Below are 25,907 nucleotides of genomic sequence, written 5' to 3' on the forward strand. Positions count from 1 at the left end.
CCAAGAAAGAGACAACAGAGATGTTTTTAAGGAAAACTTTTTTACTTAAAATTCTAGTGATATTAACATTTTCTCAAGGTGACTGTTGGATGGATTTTTTTGTTTGTTTTCCTTATTTTTTTTTTCTTTTTAGAGAGGTGTACCTTTTGCCAGGTTCAAGTATAACGTAGATGATTTTGAATCTTGACCTTGGGAGATTTAATAGAGTAGAAGATGATCGATCAATCTTCAAGACCCCATAGAATTTACACATCTAACCAGGGAAGAAGAAAAGTAGATTAGGTACTTATGATGTCATGGGAACTCACCCCTGGCCTCCCTTTGGGGTGATAGACTATTGGACCAAGCCCTCTGCACATCCTGACACTCTTTTCTAAATGCTCACCTAGTCAATGCCTCAAGAGCCCACATTGCTTTTGACAAGAGGAGGTGTTCTGTGGGAGGGGGGAAGGGGTATGCATGCTATGTTCTGATGAATGTGGAGGCCAGAGTTAGATGTCCAGTGTCTTCTTCTATTGGCTCTTTGACTATTTTAAAATAAAGGCCTCACTGAATCTGGGGCTGACTCAGCTTACACTGCAAGCCTTAGTGATCCTCCTGTCTCTGCCTCCCCAGTGCTGAGATGTACACCTGGCTTTTTACATGGGTGCTGGGCATCAAACTCAGGTCCTAAAGATTGCCTGATAACCATTTTCCCAGCCCTGGGAAAATGTATGTGAGTACACTGTCACTCTTCAAACACACCAGAAGAGGGCAACAGATTTCATTACAGATGGTTGTGAGCCACCATGTGTTTGCTGGGAACTGAACTCAGGACCTCGGGAAGAGCAGTCAGTGCTCTTAACCACTGAGCCATCTCTCCAGAACCCCCTTTTTTTCTGAGGCAGGGTTTCTCTGTACAGCCCTGGCTGTTCCTGGAACTTGATCTTCAGACCAGGCTGGACTTGAACCCAGAAATCCACCTGTCTCTGCCTCCTGAGTGCTGAGATTTAAAGTGTGTACCACCACCACCTGTCTGACAAACTCTTAAAAAGAAAAACAACAGTCCTTTGGTTTGGGAAACAAAGGCTTAAAGATAAGTTTAAAGATTGCTCTGTGTTCTCCACTGTCCTTGCCTGGCAGCCAGAGAAGGGCTCAGAGAAAGCCAGATCTTGAAAAGGACATATTTTATATGTGGCAGGAGATACAGGGCATAGAAATTATTATAAAGGCATGCATTCTCTCAAATCTAACTTAATGGAAAAATTTTCTAGATCATTGCTATAGACTCACCACTCTCTTCTGCTTCTCTTCCAAATGCCAGTCTGGAATAGCTGGAAGCAAAGGGATGTCCAAGATTAGTTGCTCTTCCAGCTATGTGAAGGTGGGACAAAACCTTGGTTAACGGTGCAGAAACAGATTTGGCTCTTTTCTTTTGGTCCAAATGTGCCTGAGGACCTTGGTAAGATATCTTAGAATCCGTTGGACTTTGTTTGCTGCTACTAGGACTGGTCTTTAGGACGGGTGATTCAGTGGTCTGACTAAGGTCTATACCCTTGTCACCAACCCACTCGTGATTGATGGTGACACTTTGAGTAGGACGGATGGCGGTGCCGCCTTCCTTCATTTTTCTGCTTCTTATTGGGCGGGTAGGTGGTTTTTTAGCTGGTAACCTGGAATGAAATATTGTAGTTAGAATCCTGGTTATTCCAAAACCATGAAAGGAGGTTTATGATATAACATGAGAAGTGCCTTGGATATAATAAATCACCTTTCCACATACTAGAATGAGAAGGGCTCAGAGGGACTCTGTAGATAACAGTGTCATCAAATTATATCCTAGATAGCCTGGAGACACCAGGGCACAAATGGATCTGAGAATGCCGAAACCCAGGAACCATGTATGTATATATGTATGTGTGTGTGCGCGCGTGCGCACGAGCTTACTACTAAAGATGATGCATCTACTAAAGATGCCAAAGGGGGCTACTTGCTGTTGTGCTCTATCACTTTCTACCTCATCCCTTTCAAATGGATTTTCTCTTCTCACTGAACCTGAAGCTAAACTGGCAGCCAAAAAGCCTTAGGGACCCTCCTATCTCTACTTCCCAGATCCCATAACTGGGGCTACAGGTGGGCATGTGACCACACCTGGCTTTTTGTGTGGATGCTGGGATTTGAACTCAGGTCCTTATGCTCACACCATAAGTGCTTTTACCCACCGAACCATCTCTCTAGCTCCCTGCTGCCTTTCTTAAAGTCAGTTAATGACACAGAACCTAAGAGGCAACTGGGAAAAAAAAACTGGAGCAAGAGTTGAATATAGCCCTTTGCTCCTGTTACCTGAACTTAGCCCCTTAGCAGACTATATATATATATATATATATATATATATATATATATATATATATATATATATATACTCAGAGCTTTATAATCTTTCAGGCTATCATCTGGGCAGTGTTCATTTTCTTTCTTTTTTTTTTTTAAATATTTATTTATTATATGTAAGTACACTGTAGGTGTCAGATCTCTTTATGGATGGTTGTGAGCCACCATGTGGATGCTGGGATTTGAACTCATGACCTTTGGAAGAGCAGTCAGTGCTCTTACCCGCTGAGCCATCTCTCCAGCCCCACAGTGTTCATTTTCAACAACCAGTTTCTACTCTCCCAACTTAACCTCAGAGCCTGCTTACCATTATGTAAAAGAATCATATACTTATCAATCTCTGTGTGGCAGTGAGAATAAAGACAGGTAGTGTCTGTTTTACACACTCAATAAATGAATCCACGTTTATCGTGCAAACACAAACAATTTGATGTTGGATTAATCTGGCTTTGAATTTGGCAAATAATGTCTAAAGCCTCCGTGTATCTCAGTTTCATTGTCTGTAAAAGATGGGGTGATGATCTTGGCCCAGAGAGGCTGCTGTGGGCATTGTTTTGTATCCCGTAAGTGAGTGCTTGACATGTTTGGCATATGCAAACTAAATGTTCAGTCAGTAATAAACGCTGTTCAGGATTCTAAGGATGTCATTCATACTTTTCATCTATTTGGGTGACTAAGGTACTAAGACACTTACTTTGAGCCCTTTCCTTGAATTGTAGAGTATTTGGGGTCTTTTTGTTTGACAGCTTTCATGTTTCCATTAAAATATACATTTTTGTCGGTATCAACCTCACCAGTTCCTGCTTGCAGAAACACAAGCTTTTGAGGCTTTGTCTTGGAATATTTATGAAACTTTTTGAGTTTCAGCGAAAACATTTTTCCTCCTGGAGATAAGAGAAGATCATGAAAGCTGGAACTCCAACAACAAAGACAAGAGAAATCAAAACTTCTGGTCCTAGTGTGATAGGATGGAGGTCTCTGCCTGAGACCTTAAGGGCCAGACAAGCCTTAGTCTGGGCAAAAGAGGCACAGTCTCAGCCTGAGCATACTCAACATGTCAGGCCAGCATTCGTTTGCCTGGTTCTTAATTCACTGGTGATGAGAGAGAACAAAGTTTTAAGGAATGTCCTCTTTTCTTTGATACTAAGGGCTGATGTGCAAAAGGTCAGCCTCGCTTCCTACCCTTGACCCCCACCCTCCCCCCAGTCTCCCAAGTAGCCGATTCTGCCTTTGAGTCTGGTTTGACTTCACATGCTCCTCCTGACTGCCTTCATCTTTTCTCTCATTCCAAAGCAGACCCAGGGACACTAGGCTGTTCTGTGTACATTCTCAGCAGGCTTCTTAAAGCCAAGCCTCGTCCAGTAGGATCACTGTTCGCTCATGCGTGCACCCATGGGGGAGGGACAGGCACACCTGATGAAAACATTTCAAGAGAGTCATCACTTCCTGTTTCGCCTTCATCATCAGCTTCATCATCGGATGAAGAAGATATTTCTGAAGCCTATGGTTAGCAGAGAAAGTCATTATTATATGTATTTAATCATCCTGGTCTAGAATCTCAAAGAAGTAAAAAAAGATTACATTGATGGCCAATTTTTGGCATTTCAAATAAAAGGTTAAAAAAGTATCAATTTCCTTAACTGGCCTCATGACAGGCAGGTGGCCTCAATTTTTTTCAACTAGGTCAACACTTAAAAAGGAGCCGTTTCCTTGAACAAGACTGCAGGCAAGGCCTCCCCTCACATTCATCATCTGCTTAGATGCTAGTGAAGTCAGGGTGGGAACAGTTAGCAAGGCGAAAGGTGAACACGAGAGCAAAGAGCAGGTGCTGAGGTAAAAGGTCAATGAGTTGACTGAGGTTTGAGGTGGTGTCTCAAAGCACTTCTCTGTAGGGAGTGGTTCTGATGCTAAGGTCCTGTTCCCCGAGAAGTTCTTTTTTTTTTTTTTGTTTTTTTGTTTTTTGTTTTTTGGAGACAGGGTTTCTCTGTGCAGCCCTGGCTGTCCTGGAGTTCACTCTGTAGACCAGGCTGGCCTCAAACTCAGAAATCCACCTGCCTCTTCCTCCCAAGTGCTGGGATTAAAGGCGTGCGCCACCACTGCCTGGCCCCAATTGGTTCTTTATTGATCAATAAAGATACCAGTCACCAATGACTGAGCATGGGGACGGACACTTAGAGTTGCACAGGAGGATGTACGGAGAATGGGGATGGGGAAGGGGGGGAGAAGGAGGAGGCAGTACCAACAGGAGATAAAGCCAACCAGTCATGTGAGTTTTGGGTTGGACTGGCCGATGGCCACTCCACTTATGCCCGGTGTGTCAGGGGAAGTTTAGGAGTACTCAGTCGAGTTAGCAAAGGCATTTTAAGATTAACTAGTGGGCCAGAGAGATGACTCAGCGGTCAAGAGCACTGACTGCTCTTCCAGAGGTCCTGAGTTCAAATCCCAACAACCACATGGTGGCTCACAACCATCTATAATGAGATCTGATGCCCTCTTCTGGTGTGTCTGAAGAGAGCTACAGTGTATTCACATATAATAAATAAATCTTAAAAAAATACAAACACAACTATGTCAGCATATATCCACTTAAAAAAGATTAACTAGTGTGCATGTGTTGTTGCAGTTTTATCTGTGGACCCAAGGGAACCTGGGTGAGATCCACCTGGAGCTTTTAAAGTGGGGTAGCAAAGCAACATGCTACACTTCTCAGAAACATTTCTATCAGACATTTGTCATGCATCTTTATGGTGGGGATAACTAGGACTAGGTATAAAAAACAGCTTGTAAATGAATGTAAATAGCCCAGAATGTAGAGAAAAGTAAGTCTCAAGCGCACGTGCTCCATTCAGAAGATATGTCAGGAAAAGCAAATAGAAAACACATGCAAACAACCAGAACCAGACAGGGGGAAGGGTTAAATTCATTTCACCAAAAGATATTAAAAGATTGAAACACATACCTCCGAAGGACTTCTACTTAAAGTAGGTTAAAAAAAAAAAAAGGCCCTGCAAATCGGTAAGAAAAGCAGCTGACAGAATTGGCAGATAAGATACATAATGGTAAAAGGTGTTTGAAAAGTGGGTGTTTGAGTGTTCAGGAAGCATATAAAAAGTATTTAAGTTATCAGATGATGTTTATAAAATCGACATTAACATTAGGAGCTTCTCCCTAACAGAAAATGATAGTAAGAAAAGGCACAGATTGCAAGAAGACAGCCCCAAACATATAACAACAGCAGCAGTAGCAGTAATCACAAAAAAATGAGGACTAGAACATTCAAGAAACTATTAAAAAATATAAGAAAAAGACAAACTGATCCAAAGTTTCAGGCAAGAACACCTAAACAAGCATTTCACAAGAGAACATGAAAACAAACTAGAGTTAAAAAAGCAAGCTCTAGGTTTTTAAGGACCAGCAACATAAATGTGACATGTATTTTATTACCAGCAGCCTGGTAAAAATGAAGAGATACCAAAGTAGGAAGCAAGAGGAAGTCATATACACTCCTTGAGTGGAGACTACCTTAGAGGTATTCACAACTGGCTTCCTTGTCCACTTCATTATTTCCTCAACCCTCTATTTAAAGGGAAATAAAAATGTAAATGTGATAGAGATTAAAAAAAAAAAAGACAGTGTTCCAGAAGCAATTGATTATTCCACTGTATAGCAGACAATGCCTAGGACTGTTCCTAAAGCAAAGACTTAAAAGTCTCAGGGCATCAGATGGGTTCCTCTTCTGGTTCTTGTTTCGTCTATAAAATGCTGTGAATGGTAGCAGCTGTTTTTACTATCATAATACAAACACTCCAATGGCAATCCCATATTCCTATTTCCACACACAGGGAAATTCATGTTAGACTAAACACATATCATTACAAGCTAATTAGAACTTAGACCACAGCTGCATCGAACAGTAATGAAAACAATGCATTTCAATGATGCTGTGGTTCCAGAAGATCTTGTACCTAAAGCAACAGAAGACACGGGAAGGATGTTCTTTAGGGAGGGGTAGGCATAGCCCTCTCAACTGCAAAAGGTAAGGAGAGCTTTGGTTTGCTCAATGCCTAGGAGTGACAGAGACCTTGCAGTACCCCAGCCCAGGCAGGGACTACATAGAGTTGCATAAAATGAGGCCCTACCTTATAAAAAAATCCAAACCCTGGCCTTTCAAAGAGGCCTCCACTTCTTCCCACCATATGTACTGCAAATCCAGTACAATTCAGAAGAAACTCTAACTTCCACTAATCTGTCAGCCTAGATAGAGCCATCCCATTAAAAAGAACGTTGATCCAATAGGTTTGGCATATTGAGACATTGCTACCATCCCAGTCATGAGGTACAAGTACCACCAATAAAAGGACAGCCTTTTGTACAGAAGTCATCTCCTTTGGATGAATAATCACAGTGGGCACACAGCTAAAGATTAACACATACTTAATTCAGGATTTTCAGAAAACTATGTCATAACCTGTACCCAACATTAACACAAAACACATGAAACAGAAAATTACCTTTCTCCTTTCTAATCTTTCTTGCCACTGTTGCAGCATAATTTTTTCCTGTTCCTTCTTTCTCTGTTCAGCATCGTCCTGAGATTTCATCATAGCACTGTCCCCTTTCTAGGAAATTGTACAAGAATATCACTAATTTCATTATATCTGAATAACAGGAAAATTTTACTTGCAAGCCTGGCAGGCATTTATTATCCATTTTAAAGTCTTATTAAAAAGCACAGATTGAGGTTAATGTGATGTGAAATGTTTCAGACATCAAAATTATCCTTTTGAACGTCTGCCCACCTAACTATACAGCAGTGGTTCTTAATCTTCCTAATGCTGCGACTCTTTAGTAGAATTCCTTATGTTGCAGTGACTCCCAACCATAAAATTATTTCATTGCTACATCAGAACTATAAATTTGCTACTGTTGTGAACTGTAACGTAAATATCTTACCTGCAGATTATGATACAAGCCCCCCCCCATGAAAGGGTCGTTTCACCCTTCAAAGAGGTCACAAGCCACAGGTTAAGAACCCTTCTTTAAAAGTACCTGCTTTCAAGTTATTAACTTGGCTAGGTTAGTTAACTTTCTTACATTTCTTAAAAGCTATGGGGAAAATGCATAAAAATTTCCTGCACTGGTATACAAATTTTTAAGGAGCTTACATACAACTAGTTCTGATGAATGCTACACTAAAGCTGAAAATATAAATTAGGCTATGGCAATGTGGATATTTGTAGACCATAATGAAAAACTTCAGCCAGAGACTACTGTGTCTGCTCAGCATCGAATGCTACTTTCAACTGCAAATGCACTTTCTAAACTGGTTCTCTGTGCTGTTGAAGTGTCAAGGTCACAAACCTGTAGCTGTTCCTTCTGACCTTCTGGTGACTCAAGAAGTGTCTTTGTTGGATCTTTTTCTTGCTGCTTGTCTTTGCATGGTGGTGAGGATTCTTTTACTGGGACTTCATTCAGTTTCTCTGCCATAACTTCTGGTTTCCTAGCAATGCTGAAGATATTGAAATAACTAGTTTATTTTTTTAGCTGCTAATGTATATAGCTTGCAAGACTATGTAAGCATTTATAGTGAAATTGCTGTAGACTCATACAATTTACCAATATTGCAGATTTGCTGTATTTTCTGGGTTCTTACTATCCAAGAGTTAGATAATCTCACCGTTTCTAAATGAGGGAAGCAGATCTTTGGGCATACAAAATGGTTCCTAATAAGCAGCAGACTACTTTACACACATGCAAGGAAAAAATAGTCTTTAATTATTTTAGAGATAGACTCTATAGTATCTTTAGATAGGAACACACCAATCTCACCTAGGGATGACAAGTAATCTGGAGGGGGGTCTAATTGTGTGCCAGTACTCAATGCTTTCAAGCGCTTGATTATCTCTGTTTGCATAAGACAAGTTATAAATTTCTTGCTGTTTGAAGTATCTTTTTTTCCAAGCAACTCTAAGCATTTGCTGCTTAGAAATAAAGTCGTGGGGCTGGAGACATTACTCAGCTACTCAGCGGTTAAGAGCACTGACTGTTTTCCAGAGGTCCTGTGTTCAAATCCCAGCAACCACACGGTGGCTCACAACCATCTGTAATAGGATTCTGGTGAATCTGAAGAGAGCTACAGTGTACTCATATACATACGATAAATAAATAATTAAAAAAGATATAAAGTTAGTACTATAAGTATTGTGTATACTCAGTGGACAGGGATTTACATTACAAGATACAACATAAAATGTATCACAAAGTAGATCTCAAGGCAAGAACATTTCAAGTTCAAGTAAACACAGCTAAACTTGACATTCCTCAGTCTTCTAAGAGTAACTCATTGACTAAACGAGACCCTGGCGACATAAAGATCAATCTCAATTATTTCTCAATATTTGTCTGTATCTTCATCCCCACCCCGGTTCCTGTCTTTCTGTCCTTCCCATGAAGGTGAAGAGAAATGCTATGTGGTCATCTAGGTGCTGCGCTCTGATGGAATCCTGAACATGATTTTCCTTTCCTTTTACACTGTCCTACCATACCTTAATGGTGCAGGATGTATGGAGACCGAAAAGGATGCGCTTCTGTTCACTCTGGTACCTTTCTAAGTGGTTTCCATTTTTGCTTTCTCTTTCCCTTGTTCTTTTTTCTTCTGTCTTCTCTCTCTCTCTCTCCCTCTCTCATTTTTTTTTGTTTTTCTTTAAGACAGGGTTTCTCTGTATAGCCCTGGCTGTCCTGGAACTCACTCTGTAGACCAGGCTGACCTTGAACTCAAAAATCCGCCTGCCTCTGCCTTCCTGAGTGCTGGGATTAAAGGTGTGTGTCTTGTTTTGTTTTGTGTGTGTGTGTGTGTGTGTGTGTGTTTCTTTCTTTCTTTTCCTGTTTTTCTTTATCACACTATACTTTCTTTACTTGATTAGAAGGCAATGACAGGCTTTTCCTCACTGAAGAAAAAAATAAATTGCTATTTTAAAACTTTGAATTTGAGGGCAAAATTTCCAAGTTTGAACTTGCACCCAAGGCCCCAGGCTAGAGGATTATTGTGTGCTGACCTTTGCTTTGTCTCTTCTTTCTGGACTCTTTCTTTCTCCATTTGGCTTTTTTGTTCATAAACAGGATGTTGTACCTGTATCAAAGCTTTCTTGGCTGCTTCACCACTTGGCATACTTTTATTAGGAGATTCTAGTTTAAAGAAACATGTCAAACAGTTGATTAGGATCTATTTCCTCTCAATCCCACAAAGATGTAAATGAGATCTCCCCTCCCCCAACTTTAAAAAGTATAGGAACACAGATTGTCTTTCTATTGCTGTAAAGACATACCATGACCAAGGCAACTCTTATAAAGGACAACATTTAATTGGGGCTGGCTTATAAGTTCAGAGATTTATGGTGGGAGCATGGCTGTGTCCAGGCAGGCATGGTGCAGGAGGAGCTGAGAGTTTTACATCATGATGCCACTACAGCCAGGAGATTTTCTCATCAGCAGCTAGGAGGAGGGTCTCTTCCCCACTGGGTGGAGCCTGAACATAGAACCTCAAAGCCCACTTACACAGTGACACACTTCCTCCAACAAGGCCACACCAACTCCAAAGAGGGCACACCTCCTAATAGTGCCATTTCCCATGGGTCAAGCTTATTTAAACCACCACACAGATCAAAATCAATCAAATGCTAATTAGGGAAATTGTTCAAATCCCATCTTGTCCCTAAGAACAGAATTAGCAAGTTGTCTCTTTCAAACAAGTGTTCAAATATGCAAAGAGCTGTAGTGTGTTTCTGCTTTGGTTTAGCTATTTAGATACAGGTCAATCAAGGACTCTATGAGGAAAGATTAAAATATGCTGAAGTCAGGCCGGGCAGTGGTGGTGCACACCTTTAATCCCAGCATTTGGGAGGCAGAGGCAGGTGGATTTATGAGTTTGAGGCCAGCCTGGTCTACAGAATGAGCTCTAGGACAGCCAGGGCTATACAGAGAAATCCTGTCTCGAAAAAAAACCAAACCAAACCAAAACCAAAATGCTGAAGTCAAGTTTATGCCTGATCCAAATGAGGTGTAAAAATCTTAAGTACTGAAACATCTGGCATAAATGTGGAATTTGGATATTATTTTTATTGCTGTTTACATGTGGTTATCATACAGTGGATAGCTTCAGGTGACAAAAGAAACCAGGACTACCAGTAAAGTAAGGCATATTTTAATATATAAATGTATGTTAAATATCTCTATATCTCATACACACACACACACACACACACACACACACACACACACACACATATATATATATATATATATATATATATATATATATATATATATAATTTCAGACAGAGTCTATTTGTTTTGTTCTAGCTATACTAGAACTAAGTCTGTGGATTAGGCAGCCACAAATAGATCCACCTGCCTCTGCCTCCTGAGTGCTGGAATTAAAGCTGTGTGCCATCATGCCTGGCTCAACACAGAGGTATATTGTACTGTTTAGTTGTTATAACTAATTCTGTTGTATTAGATAAACTATGTAGAAATGAAAAAATTAAGACATCAAGAATAACTAATTCATAATAAAAGATCATTTGATACAGAGAATTCACTGGAATTTCTCATAAGAACCAAATTTCCTAGTATGTTTGAGACCAAGTAGCATTGGCATGAGTAAAAATGCATGTGATAAGCCAGGCAGTGGTGGTGCACACCTGTAATCCCAGCACTCTGGGAGGCAGAGGCAGGTGGATTTTTGAGTTTGAGGCCAGCCTGGTTTACAGAGTGAGTTCCAGGACAGCCAGGGCTACACAGAGAAACCCTGTCTCAAAAAAAAAAAAAAAACAAACCAAAAAAAAAATTGCATGTGATAGGCAAAGTAACAGGGTGTACTTTTAGGAACATGGATACAGCGTAAGTTAGCACATGTCACATATTCTGTATGTACATGGAAGCTGGCCTACTTCTGATAAAATGTATTCATGCACCAGTAGCTAAATGAACCCACCAAGAACAAGCCAATATCTGAACTGGAAGGGTCCACGAGAATAATATAACAACCCTTTCATTTAACTTATGCTTTTATAATTTACCAACCCTTTCATTTCACTTATGCTTTTAACAATTGTTCCAAAAATAATATTTCCAAACAGAGGGGTGGATAAGCAAGCAGAAAGGAAGCATTCCAGGGGACCAGAGCTTGGTTAATTCTCTTTAAACAAAAGACCACTCCCCAAAGTCCTATTAACTAGGGAATAAAATTAAGATTTAATTTTTTATTTTACTTCAAGATTTTCTGTGTTGCTAAAATAAATTCCTTAAGGAAAGAATTTACCTCTTTTGATCACAGGCTTTTGGATGGTTTCTTTTTTGGTTGCTACTACACCTAATGCATTTGGCACATATAAGATATTCTGAACTGGGGTTATTTTATATGACAAAGAAGTCTTCATTGATAATCTTGTTGATACTGGTATAGGAGATGGAGGTCGTATCTTTCGATTTTGCCTGCCATAAAAAAGTAACAGATGTGTGTGGATTACTTTTCAGTATATAAGTTTATACAATGCAATACATTGACACTACAAGGAAATTTTAAACTGGAGATTTTTATAATGGGCAAAGTAAAGCTACTTCATTTTTCCTATTTGCAATTGTTTACCTTGCATACTTTATTATTTCATGTAGGAAATACTGATATTACCTTTGTTTCAGTACGATTTTTATAAAGAATAACTCCAAATAGGTCACTTACAGCGCCTTTAAGGGAGAAGGTGGGTGGCGTCCAAGAGTAGGTGATGACGGCCATCTGTAACATGGTATGTGGCATGGTGACTGGTTCTTGATGGTAAAGATTATGTTTCTTTTGTTCACTTCTGGCTTCTAAACATATCAATTCAATGAGATAAAAAGAAATTACTAGCAATTGTTATACCATACCTATCTTTTCATAAGAAAATATTCTGAATAAAATAATGCCATGGTTCCCGAAGTCTCCAATTTTCTTTTAATTCATGAAAATTAGATACTTTTCTTCTAGACTAAGAGGTTACACAATGCAAGTATATCATAGAAATACATTTTAAAAATCTACTTTGGTGGCTGGAGAGATGCCTCAGCAGTTAAGAGCACTGACTGCTCTTCCAGAGGTCCTGAGTTCAATTCCAGGCACCCACATGGTGACTCACAACCATCTGTAATGGGATCCGATGCCCTCTTCTGGGGTGTCTAAAGATAGCAGCAGTATACTCATGTACACAAAAGAAATAAAAATATATTTTTAAAAAAAATCTACTTCAAATCCAATTCAATTTTAAAACCTTACTTAATGGTCCAGAACATTCTTCAAAAATGTTTTTCCTCGAAGTATGGGAACATCTCACATTAACTGCTTAACAAATCTCTGGAGAGTCTCTTTACCTTTGGGAGATGTGTTCATGGCTTAGAAGGCATTTTCCCATTGGCCTATGGTGAAGCTTCCACTATTCCCTCCAAAAGTGCTTCACAGTCATGGTGGGTGATGCCTTACCGTTTGCTTAGGCTGTGCTTTGTACGCTCCCCTTACTAAGGCTGTGATTACACACTCACCTTTGGTGGTCCTTCAACTTTTGCCTCAGGGTGTCCTTCCGCACTTGCTTCAAGATCTGATTCCACCCTGGCCTTCACAGGTGCTTCTGTTTTAACTTCTTTGGCCACTTCCATACTCCCTGAGTCCATACTTAATTCAGGTGAGGTATCTATGCTTGTTTCAGGAGATGCATCTATGCTGACAACAGGAGATATTTCCACACTCACAAAGGAGGATGATCCCGCACTCAGTGAAGGGGGTGAATCCCCACTCACTCCGGAGGGTCGTTCAACACTTGAAGAGGTATCCACACTCACTGAGGGGAGTTCTTCAACATTTGGTTTAGGGTGTCCTTCTATATTCTCATCCGTAGGTACTGTGGTATCAACCTTGTGGGAAACTTCCTCCTTAACTTTAGAGGTGCCCTCCATGTTTTCAGTTCTTACTTCGACAGCCTCAGACGGTTCTTCCAACTTTGTGGGAGAGGGTACTTCAATTTTTATTTTGGGTGGGACTTCTAAATTCATCACAGATCCTTCCACAACTCCCTTGAGAGAACTCTCTAGTTTCTTTGTGACTACTTTTTCAAATTTTGGTGCATCTTTTGCTGATGACTTACGGAACATAGCAGAAGATTTGAGCTCATCACTAGTAAACATTGGTACAGAAACATAGCGGAAAACATATTTGTTCATGCCTATAAGTGAACAAGGACACAGTAAATTCCATATAGTATGAACAGAGAAAAGTGGCTGTTTAATATGAAATTATAGGAATTTCACACAAAATGCAAATTGTTAAGTGGAGTGTATCAAAGATATAAACTGGAACATCAAAAATTTAGTATTATAGAAGCAATATCAACAGAATTTCTTTAATATCAGTGGTTCACTACAAATGAAAATAAGCGGGCCTATAAAGTAGACACTTTGAGCAAAACATTTCTATTTGAATCATATTGCATTACAAAATCTCTGCCAAATTTTTAAAAAAGATTTTTATTGTATATGCATGAGTGTTGTAGGATATTTGACCACACTGTGAACACCAAGATCATGTTATCAAAAATTTCTGTTTCTAGTTGTGATCTTGCCTAGTCCTTAGCACACACCTTTAATCCCAAACGATGAAAGTAAAGTTAGTTTGTAGAAGGAAATAGCAAAGTTTGAAAGTGATGTCTAAACACTTGAGTGGCAGACAAAGTGACAAATCAAAGAAAGATTTGACAGAATGGATATGCCCAACTCTCATGAGAGAGGAAAGGGAAGCTACTTGAGGGGCAGTGCGGAGGGGAGCAGGCAGTTTTACTGGGACAGTTGTACACAGACAGGTTGTAGAGAGAGAACAAACTAGACACAGGTGAAGACAGAAGGAGCCTGAGAATGAGGAAACAGAAGATTAGAACAGATTGCTAAAGTTAATATGAGGCAGCCAAGCGGAGGAATTCAGGAGAGGCTGAGAGAGAGAAGCCAGATTGAATCAGTCAGCCTGGAAAGAGAGCCAGAACACTGGGTTGATCCAGAACGTCAGAGCTCAGAAAGAACTAGGAAGGGTAAGCTTACACAGCAGCAACTCTCAGAGGCTGAAAACATTCTAGGCCTAGCTAAGACTGTACAGAGGGTAGAAGCTTCCAGGACTAGGCCTAGGTTAGCAGACTGAGGCAGTAAGCCTCAGAGACAATAATTACCTCAGGCAAATTAAAGCTACTTTTACATGTGAATGTTTGCCTCTTTCTCTCTGTCTCTCTCTGTCTCTGTCTCCCTCTGTGTGTCTCTTTCTCTCCCTCTCTCCCTCTCTCTCTGTACACATACATGCCCATGGGAGTGGGTGATGGGAGGTGCTTCCAGATGGCTCAGTTGGTAACTACATTGCCACTAAGCAGCCTAAGGACTTGCTTTCAGTCCTTGGAACACACATGGCAGAGAGAACTGACTGGAACAAATTGTCCTCTGATCTCCACACACATGGATATGTACATGCATACACACAACCACTAAAAATAAAAATGAAGAGAACTTAAAGATTTCAGTAATTATAATTCTTATACAAAAATCAGCAGTCGGGCTGGAGAGACGACTCAGCGGTTAAGAGCACTGGCTGCTCTTCTAAAGGTCCTGAGTTCAAATCCCAGCAACCACATGGTGGCTCACAACCATCCTTAATGAGATCTGACGCCCTCTTCTGGAGTGTCTGAAGACAGCAACAGTGTACTTACATATAATAATAAATCTTTGAGCTGGAGCGAGCAGGGCCAGCCAGAGAGAAGGCCAACCAGCGAAAGCAGAGGTCCTGAATTCAAATTCGTAGCAACCACATGATGGCTCACAACCATCAGTACAGCTACAGTGTACTCATATACATTAAATAAATAAATAAATAAATCTTTAAAAAAAAAACAAAAAAAGCCGGGCGGTGGTGGCACACGCCTGTAATCCCACCACTCTGGGAGGCAGAGGCAGGCGGATTTCTGAGTTTGAGGCCAGCCTGGTCTACAGAGTGAGTTCCAGGACAGCCAGGGCTATACAGAGAAACCCTGTCTCAAAAAAACCAAATCCAAAAAAACCCAAAAATAAATAAATAAATAAATAAATAAACAAACAAAAAAAAAATCCCCACAAAAAACAGCAGTAAAACCATGAAGGCAACAGAGTAAACCTTTGTTTAAAATTGAGCCAATATTTATAATTCCCAAATGAAATGTCATAATATGTTTAAAGTGAATCAGAAATAGTAGTTCTTCGCTATAAATCTTTATTCACTAGCATTCTCTGATTGATTTCATCAGCTTTACTCTAGACTCCCTGTCATACTCACACAGGCCAGAAAAGGTGCCCCACACAGAGAGGAAAGATAAGATTCCTTTTCTCTTACAGTTTCTTGAACAATGTTATTAAAAAAGTTTCTCACATTTATGAGACTATAGGAAATTTATATCATTTCTTCCTCCCCTCTCCTCCCTCCAACGTTCCCATATACCCACCCCCTTTGTTCTTTTCCAGATCCAGGAGCTCTCTTTTGACTACTTGTTCAGGCATGCGTAGACGCATGTACATTGATAGTCCTAAATATAACCTCCTCGGTTTGTATCTTACTCATATGCATGTTTTCTTAGACAACTTTTCTTTTTCTTAAAGATTTATTTATTTATTTTATGTATGTGAGTACGTTGTTACTCTCTCCAGACACTCCAGAAGAGGGCATCAGATCTCATTACTGATGACTGTGAGCCACCATGTGGTTGCAGGGAATTGAACTCAGGACCTCTGCAAGAGCAGTCAGTACTCCAAGCCTTCTCTCCAGCCCCTCTTGAACAACTTTTTAAGAAACATAAAGCTGGGCTAGACCCTTCTTTAAACCAGTATTTAAGCTGGGTTGTGGTGGCGCACGCCTTTAATCCCATCACTTGGGAGGCAGAGGCAGTCAGATTTCTGAGTTCGAGGCCAGCCTGGTCTACAGAGTGAGTTCCAGGACAGCCAGGGCTACACAGAGAAACCCTGTCTTGAAACAACAGCAACAACAAAAACAAACAAAACAAAACAAAACTAAAAGAAAACAGTATTTAAGATCTATACTTAGAAACAACTACTTACTAGGTGTGTCGTCTACGTGTTGCGCATCGCCGCTTTGATGTAATCGGTTGTCTTTTCGGCTCAGAGAAGAGCTTCGTTTATTTTCTGGTTTTCCTAAACATCAAGTGCAAAAGAATATTACTTTTCTAGAAACTACTTAAGATTTCAGGAGTGACTCCCTCATTTTATTAAGCAGTTTAAAGATCTTTTCCAATCTTGCTTCAAAGAATTTATTTAATTTCAAATATTATGTAGTTTACAACCTCAAACTTTAAAATTATTTGCTCATTGTCTTATTTGAAATGAGAATAAAGTTATTTAGAAAATGATGAAAATCATTAGGCAGGTGGTGGCAGGAGGCACTCAGGAGGCTGGAGGATCTCTGTGAGTTCCATACCAGCCTGGTCTACAGAGTGAGTTCCAGGACAGCCAGGGTTACACAGAGAAACCCTGTCTCGAAAAACCAAAACCAAAAACAAAACAGATAAAAATTTAATATGGAAAATATTGAATTTTGGCAAGAGCAATCTTCCTAAACTGAGAAAATATAACCTTTAATGAAACCATCCGTGATGGTGTCTAAGAATAATGAATAATTTAATTATGATTATTTTAAACTAAAAAAATTATATTTGCTATAGATGTCACAAGGTAACAAAACTATAAGAGAAAACTATTGGCTTTGTGTGAATACTTCCTATTTTTGCTTGAAATATTCTAACTTAGGATATTGAGGGGTAGCCGTTTAAACAAAAATTCTTTTTGTTTGAGACTTATAAAATAAAGTACACATTAACACTATTATGACAAGTGAAAATTCTTTGGATTGATAATGTGATGACCGTTGGTGTAAGCCCTTCAGTCAAGTGACTAAGTCACACATATTTTTCATCGACATACTACAAGAAATAATAAAGTAGAGTCAAGAACTATTACGAATCAGCCATTGCCTTTGCAGTGTTAGAATTGTGAATTATTTTTAATTCGTTCTAGGGAGCAAATTCAGGTCGTCCAGATTGCAAGGCAAGTGCTTTACTGACTGAGCTATTTCTCCAGCCTTGGACTTAGTTTATTAAAAGCGAAACCAAAACCAATTTAAGTATTCATCATTTTTGTGCTTAATGTAAAAATAATTTTAATGTGTTCTTGAATTAAAATCCATATAAAATCTGATTGGTCCTGCTTTCGCAGGTGATTTAAGTTTACTGTATATGTTTTAATTTAGGATGTAAAGAATAGCTCCTGCTGCATACAGCCTTCTACTGATAACTAACAGTGGACAATGGACACTAACACATTTAAATTGAACAGCTACATTCCTTACCAGACTTGTCGGCATTCATCGCACCGCCCTCCCACGACCACCTTTTTTGTCGTTGATCAATAAGATTGCATCGCTCCATAGTACGAGTGACAACGGCCTTAAATTTTTCCTATTAAAAAAAAGATTTCAGATCATTTTATATAGTTATTAGATTGCCACAATTTAAAGTCATGGTTTCAATTGTTTCTAAAACTAACTCCATCGCCACATTTCTTTTTCAAGTAGGTAAAAGTTTAAAATACTTGGAGACAAGTTTCAATTTTATCAATGAATACCCATGCTATCTCCAAATAACTTTTTATTTTCTGGATGCTATGTCAAGGAATTGACCATGTTTCTTTTCTCACTTTTATCATTAGAAAACTTGGAGCCAAAGTTCTGAAGCAACTGGACAAAGACCGGGTGGTGTCCTTTCATGCACACTAATCAGTGCTCTCACCTCCATGTTTGCCTCCCTCAAGTTTCACTTCTGCTTGATTCCCTTAATCACTTATTTTACCATTTGGGATGACATATTTTGTTTTTAAGGCAAGCAATGTGTTTATATTGACCTCACCTGCAACCTGAACTGGTCAAGATAACAGCCATACAAATCACGCGTCATAGTGGGGTACAACAAGTACCTGCTTAGAAATGAGTTCTTTGCTCAGGGGGGTGTCATCCCTATAATATACCATGGACTATGTTCCAGTGAGAAAAATCAGTTTTAGGGCGAGGGGTTTTCTGTTTCCTAACAGCAACTGCTATATAACAACAGCATCCTTACAGTGCCTGCCCTGTTCCGCTTAGGCCAAAGGGAAACATCAATTTTCCTTACAAGTCCCACATACTAGGCTTTGCCTGTGTCTAGCCCCACTAGTTCTTCGGTGAATTCCTTTAGCCTTTCTTGTTCCTGCCATATCTCTGGTTCCCTTTCTGTCTACACTGACATTTGCTTCTGTTCGTTCTGTTTTCTCTCTCAACTTCCTCTTTTCCTACACAAGAACTGTCTTGGACAGATGTTGCCCACCAGGGACCGTCACTCACTGCACTGTTTCCTGATATATGCTTGTTGCTTCTTAAACTGTTTTTAACGTTTCATACTGTCAGGGAGTCACAAGATCAGGTAGGATAGGAGAAATCAGCCTGTTAGATGGGACCTGTCAGAGAGGTGGGGTTCTAGGTTTGGGGTCTTTATACAGGTGGTAGATAATAGTTCTGAGCTAAACCCAGACAGAGACACACTGAGAGTTGCATTCTGAAGACCAACGGGGTTCAGTGTCTGGACCTTCAAGCTTCGTCTTTCCTTCCTAAAGTTAGTTTAAGGACTTGTGCTGAGGGTAAGAAAATAGCAAGAGGTGAGATTGTTCCTCTTTCCGACAGGGTCAGTAAACACAGAAAAGAACTAAGCAGTAGTTCAGATGTGACGCTGACACTAAGGGACGCACTTTGTCTTCCGCCTGCTTCTGTTTTCTTTTTTCTTCTGCAGATGCTCGTCGTCGTTCGTCCTTTTCCTTTTGTTCTTTCAGCTTGCGGAGTTTCTCTTCCAATTGTTTTTCGTACAGCAACTTAGCCTTCTGTTCTTTCTCAAATAGTTGTTTTTCTTTGTTGGCTGAAATGTTCCAAGCACATTTTCATGGTATTAAAGTCAAAAAAAAGTTTTCCACATTGCATACATAGAAGGAAAAAAGTGTTACTTTGTCTCCTTATCATTCTTAAGACAACATAAACCTGGTCTAGTAAATAACATGTACACTTCATATGTGTGTATCCATATTTGGGCACTAAAGAACCACGTTTGGGGCCTGGAGAGATGGCTCAGAGGTTAAGAGCACTGACTGCTCTTCCAGAGGTCCTGAGTTCAAATCCCAGCCACCACATGGTGGTTCACAACCATCTGTAATGAGATCTGATGCCCTCTTCTGCAGGCATACATAATAAATAAATAAATCTTAAAGAAAAAAGAGCCACTTTTTACAAGGTTTCCACTGCACTGTAAAGAACTGGCATGCTGGGCTGGAGAGATAGCTTAGTGGTTAAGAACTCTGACTGCTCTTCTGAAGGTCCTGAGTTCAAATCCCGACAACCACATGGTGGCTCACAAACATCTGTAATGGGAATCTGATGCTCTCTCCTCAGGTGTGTCTGAAGACAGCTACAGTGCACTCAAACTAAAATTCCAAAGAAGGAAGACATGTTTTCTTGTGTTACATGAATAGACTTCAAAGTTTACCCAATGATGGAGGAGTTTGTTTTGCTAGTCATATATTCTGACTGCAACCAAAGGATTCATACCTATGCAGTCATAAAGTGTTCCTCCTAACACATCACTATCTCTCCCACTACCATGAAAAAAATCACTTATAATATTCCACTTTAATACATTTGAGCATTTCTCAGTTGATTTAGATCAAAGAAGAAATACATATAGTTGCAAAGCATGCAACCAAGTTGGAGAAAGTTTTAATTTATTACCAAGTCCCATTTTTACTGAAATCCCAAAATGCTTGTTTCCAGAACTATGAAAGTCCCAGAATTCAATTTTCAATGACTGAAGCTTAAATCACTCCTTCAATAATTAAGTAAATTGGTCACAGGTTCTTCAGGGGCCTTCTTGGTGTTTTAGCAAATGGATTTAATTTAATATAATATTTTATGTAATAAAAATTATAGTCTAGTCAGGCGGTGGCACATGCCTGTAATCCCAGCACTTGGGAGGCAGAGGCAGGTGGATTTCTGAGTTCGAGGCCAGCCTGGTCTACAGAGTGTGTTCCAGGACAGCCAGGGCTACACAGAGAAACCCTGTCTCGAAACAAACAAACAAACAAACAAACAAACAAACAAATTATAGCCTATCATATAAGTAGATTCGGCAAAATGAACAAAGCCAAGCCAGGAGCTGTGCACGCATACCTTCTTGCTGGCGTTTCCGCTGTTCTCTACGCTCTTTGGCTAACTGCTGTTTAACATCATTTTTAAGGACAGAACCATCTAAAACTACAAAAGAATAATTACCCATTAGTATGATATCAACTTTTAAAGCTACAGCACTGATATATCAGAACATCATTTTTAAGTATACCAGGTGTACATGACGATCTCTTGTTTGTCACTGCAGAAGAATCAGTACCACGTTTACGCCGCCTTTCTTCAGCTAGTTCTTGAGCCATGGCAACTAAAACACGAAGAGATAAGGAAAAAGCCTAAGATATTGTCAATACAATCCATATCCGTTTGTCATAGATGGTAAAAGACTGGATCATTTCTATGAAGTAAATCTCACTGCTTAATCTTGGTCAATAACAAAAAGACGGGCTAAGAACTTATGTTCAGCAACACTTAAAAAACTTGAAAACTGGGCAGTGGTGGCGCACACCTTTAATCCTAGCACTTGGGAGGCAGAAGCAGGTGGATTTCTGAGTTCGAGGCCAGCCTGGTCTACAGAGTGAGTTCCAGGACAGCCAGGGCTACACAGAGAAAAACCCTGTCTCAAAAAACAAAACAAAACAAAACAAAACTTGAAAATGTATGGTATTTGTCGACATCAAGTCAATTCCACTCGTTAATAGCAGTGGCAGCACAAGAAAGAACAGGTAGAGAAGTTAACTTTGTGATGGATGGCATTTTAAAATACATCAGACGCGGGCAGTGGTGGCATACATCTTTAATCCCAGCACTTGGGAGGCAGAGGCTGACAGATCTGAGTTCAAAGCCAGCCTGGTCTACAGAGCAAGTTCCAGGATGGCCAGGGCTGTTGCACAGAGAAACTCTGTCTTGAAAACCTAAACATAAAATATGTCAGATAAGATACTACAAAGCAAGTATTTTTTAAGAGTTTGTATGAAATTGAGGGAAAAATTTTTGTTAAGATAAAAAATTAAGAATTTGGGCTGCACAGCTGACTCCGGTAAGGGCACTCACTGCTCTTGAAGAGGTCTCAGGCTCAGTTTTCTGCATAGACTTGGGAGGAAACTAACAAGAGGGTTCCAGGGGCCCTGGTGCCCTCTTTTGGCCTCCACAGGCACTGCATGCTGATGGTGTTACATGCAGGCAGAAACGTTCATGCACACAAAATAAAAATCTCCTAAAAAGTAAGACTTTATAGACTCAAATCTAGAAGCAAAGTATTAACAGGCAGATACTCAGAGATCAAGTTAAATATTACAAGACATTATAAATTACCCATATCAGGTACTTTCTAGGTTGGCTATATACTAGCTGCCTAAATTACTTTCAGGGCCAGCCTGAACCTTCCCTCTGGGTGTGGGGCTCAAACACTTGGAACTGTTTAAAAAATAGCTCATTGTCTTTCTTCTATCTCTGGTGAATGGGATTGAATTCAGGCCTCTATTATGCTAAGCAATGTGCTCTTCCCTCTAGGAACCACACCTCCATGCCCTCGGCACCCCAAGGCTCTATTCTGATGCATTATGAAGATGCTAGGACCACCAGTGTTTTTAAGAGTAAGGCAAATAAATATAAACTGTACCAAATATTTATGTCTTCTGTCAACATGCAGGAAAGTGATAAGCAAACATTCGTAAGATGACATGTAAATTGGGGGAAAGAAAAAAATAAGATGATGTACATTAAAACGGATGGATTATAGAGAATTCCCGAGCCCTGAATTCCAAGGATGGTTGTATCTAGAATTCCCCACAATCCTGGGCAAGGGCTTGGAGAACACTCTCTTTTTTTTTCCTTTGTGCAAAAGCACAGCAAATATATCCCTAGGTCATACCACATAAGTCTGGTTATTAACTATCAAGACATAACAGTTCAAGACAGTTCAAATAATTAAAGGACTAGAAGGACTGCTGTAGTGCTCACAGAATGAATGGGATTTGGAATGTTGGCTTGCACGGGGAAGGGATTCATTTTAAGGGGTAATCTTAAAATGAGCCCCTGCAATTGCAGCCATAGAGGTCTTAACCACTGCAGGAAAGAAAATGGATTTGCTTGAAAGTCTTAGGGAGCTAACAGCTCAGATAAACTATGACCTAGTTAAATTTAAAGATTAGATTCTTCTGTCTCACTCCCTACTTTTGTGGCACACATTACTTCCGAATGGTATAATAGTACACATTCTTTTGAATCTGTTCTCTAAAAAAGAATACATAGTATAATTTTTTTTTCTCTGCTGGTGGAACCATTGATACCAGGAGAACAAATAGCTGAAAGATAAAGGCTGGTGGGAAACTGCTGAAATCTTTGTGTCCAGCAGCCATTGTGAGGGAAGAGTGCCCTTCCCAGAGGACTGCACCATTCTAAATAGTAACACAAATATCAGGCTGCCCGCAGGGCACACCTTCAAGTTGTAGAAGCCGCTCAGGATTCCGGAGTCTGGGATTCTGACTGCTAGACTAACTAAGGTTTCTCCAGCTCTAAAACGCTGATAATCTGGTTCTCGGCCTTAGCTGCTTTGCTTGCATTCATAGGTTCCAGTCTTTGAGTAATGTGCTTTAAACTGAGAAACCGTGTGTGAATTTAAATAAACAAGGAGGGGAAAGCAACAGGTCCCACAGTTTTTAAAGCATATCTGGGTGTATGGTTTTAATTTAAAACAGTTGTGTAGAAAATATAAAATGTGATTTGTTAAAATAAGTACAGTTCTGTAGTATTAGCAGCAAGAGTCTTACATACTAAAATGCATAGAAATCTCACTAAGTGACTATATGTACATCTAATTACAATGCAAAACTCCCTAAGGATTTTGATAGCAATCAAAATCACTTTATTCACAGGCATATCTGGGGAAACTAGTCTTGTCAGCAAGCAAAAAGCAACCAGCAAGAAATGCTAACTCCTCACACAATTTCCTGAATTAAATAGGTGCTGCCAAAATTGTTAAGATCAATACCCCCCCCCCATCATCCTTTCTGTTCTTCCCAGACGGAAAATGTTTTGATTAGAGGATCTGTTGAAAAAGTATTGCTAGGTGCGGATTCTCATTCAGTTCAGCCTAGCGATAAAGTCACATGCCACAGCAGGCCAACTTTGCAAAGTCAAGTCTCTTCCCAATATTCTAAGCCCTAAGCACAAGTTCCTTTCTCCCTCGACCTTCATCTGGAAAACACCAGCAACTTGGGATGCAGGGAAAACCCAAACTTTCTGATCCTGGCAGGGCCACCCCGAAGTGTGGATGTGCCCAGCACTGGCCAGCGCCCACTCATCGCTGAGCTTTCCCGCAGTTGCTCCGGTGTCACTGGACCCCGACGCAGACAGGGCTGCATAAGGTTTGGTGGCGCGCGCCCTCCCGCTCGCCCGCCCGCTGCGCAGTGGTCTTTAGATTGTTGACAACACTGGCCAATGGTTTCCCCTTCAGGCCCTGGTCCTCTGATCTCTCTTGCCCCCAGCCCTAAGGTGTTCAAAGAGATGAGGGGGATCATAGACCAGTCAGGAAGAGGAGACTCACCACAGAAAAGTTGCCGAGCCAGGCTACTCTGCTGGTTCCTGGGGCTACATAAACCCCACTGCCTATGAGGGTCCCTGTCCCCCCAGGGGCAAGCCCCACCGCACTCACCTAAGCGTTCACGTAGACCCCTCAAAGTTGTGCTGTTACTGGTACCAGCAATAGTGGGGTCCGCCATCTTCAGATCGAAGTTCAGAACCACTGGAGGTTCTTGTGTGGCAGGGCGCAGGCGCCGCCTCCTCCTTGGCCTCCGCTTGGGCTGGGACCCCGGAGGGCGGGGCTGAGACCCCGGAGGGCGGGGTTGGGGCCCTGGGGGGCGGGGTTGGGACCCCGGAGGGCGGAGTTGGGTCCCCGGGGGACAGGGCTGGGACCCCGGGGGCCGGGGCAGAGCGGGGCTCGGGTAGTCCCCGCTCTTCCCACATACCTTCAATATAGGTAGCATTAGCTTTCACGCGCCATGTCGCTTCACTGGCTGGAAAGCTACTGACTTTGTCTGAGCAAAGCCTTTCTCACGTCGGAGGTTGTATTGTGATGTGTTCTGGGCACCAGCCAATCAGCTGCCCGCTTAGCCACTGAACGTTCTTTCCCTTTATCACTTCTACTTAGGAGTGCTGCAACATCCCACGGTTCCCCACCCATAGGTTCAGTTAACGCCCATTTGCCAAGCATCTTCCTGTACTATGAGAGTTTATTACCTTTGAAGCACTACATGAAAAGCCCAGTTTAGGGGTAGAGGATGTGAGGGGGGAATAGATGATGTGTTACCTGTCTTATCAGCGTGTATATTAGCACATGGTTATGGGAAGGCAGCTATGGTTGAGGAAGGCGCAGGAACCTCTATAGGATAAGCACTTGAATGAGTTCTCTGAACTTTCAAGTGATATGGGAGCTCTAAACTGAAGCCGACAGGGGTTACCCATCTTTTATTTGTACCATGACACTTATCACTTGCAGTAATACATAAACTTATTAGTCCCCTACTACCCTAGGAAGTATGTATTCCTACTGTCTCCAACTTACAGGCAAGGAAACGAGTAAGAACATTAAAATCAATTGTCTAGAGTCACAGTAAGTAAGTGACAGTATTGAAATATGGACCCCAAGCATCTCACTATAGAGTACGCGTGTATTTCATCTTATATGAGTGTTTGATTCCCAGCATCCATGTCCACTTGGCTCACAAATCCATTCCAGGGTAACCAAAAGCCTTTGGCCTACACGGGACAAAATCAGTCAGAGCCTCAAAGCTCAGCTTCTCAGCAAGTACAGTACAGCATGTTACACTAGGTCCATGACGGTAGCCATGATTATTCCTATGGCACACATATGTTTAGGGCATCAGTAAAGCACACACGTGCACAAACACAAACATCACAGACAGTCAATCTGGCATCTCTGTCCTTATTTTTAAAAGGTCAAGCCCAAATCTAAAAACGAAGGGACATTCAGACAAATATAGGCTGGCATAAAAATGTCAGTATTATGAAAGACTGAACAATTCAGGAGTTGCTTTAGATCACAAGAGGCTAAACAGACCAAGTACAGTCTATAAACATTGCTGAGGACCTGGGTTTAAGAATAGCTTTTAGGGGCTGGAGAGATGGCTCAGCAGATAAGAGCACTGTCTGCTCTTCTGAAGGTCCTGAGTTCAATTCCCATCTGTAATGACATCTGAATCCCTTTCCTGGTGTGTCTGAAGAC

General features: G+C 40.7%; 1 protein-coding gene across 1 annotated transcript; it reads right to left on the reverse strand.

Annotated features, from left to right (window-relative positions):
- Window positions 1–59: 59 nt before the first annotated feature.
- Window positions 60–24,479, reverse strand: Map7d3 (MAP7 domain containing 3). The gene is made up of 16 exons (XM_052171802.1): window positions 24,318–24,479; window positions 20,877–20,969; window positions 20,708–20,791; window positions 19,243–19,406; window positions 17,816–17,924; window positions 16,513–16,605; window positions 12,943–13,619; window positions 12,110–12,237; window positions 11,690–11,862; window positions 9,426–9,555; window positions 7,732–7,879; window positions 6,882–6,989; window positions 3,784–3,871; window positions 3,065–3,254; window positions 1,273–1,652; window positions 60–253 (listed from the first exon to the last, which is right to left on the reverse strand). Exons 1-16 carry the CDS (start codon window positions 24,382–24,384, stop codon window positions 246–248), a joined length of 2,640 nt encoding a protein of 879 aa, XP_052027762.1. The 5' UTR covers window positions 24,385–24,479; the 3' UTR covers window positions 60–245.
- Between the last annotated feature and the right edge of the window lie 1,428 nt (window positions 24,480–25,907).

Source organism: Apodemus sylvaticus, chromosome X (assembly GCF_947179515.1).
Source record: "Apodemus sylvaticus chromosome X, mApoSyl1.1, whole genome shotgun sequence".
NCBI lineage: Eukaryota > Metazoa > Chordata > Mammalia > Rodentia > Muridae > Apodemus > Apodemus sylvaticus.

Coding starts and splice junctions, on each gene's coding strand:
- Map7d3 (XM_052171802.1), bottom strand. CDS start 24,384: ATGGCGGACCCCACTATTGCTGGTACCAGTAACAGCACAACTTTGAGG. Junction 3,872..6,881: donor AAAGATTAGAAAGGAGAAAG/GTAATTTTCTGT, acceptor TGCTAACCATAG/GCTTCAGAAATATCTTCTTC. Junction 1,653..3,064: donor ATTCAAGGAAAGGGCTCAAA/GTAAGTGTCTTA, acceptor ATTTCATTCCAG/GTTACCAGCTAAAAAACCAC.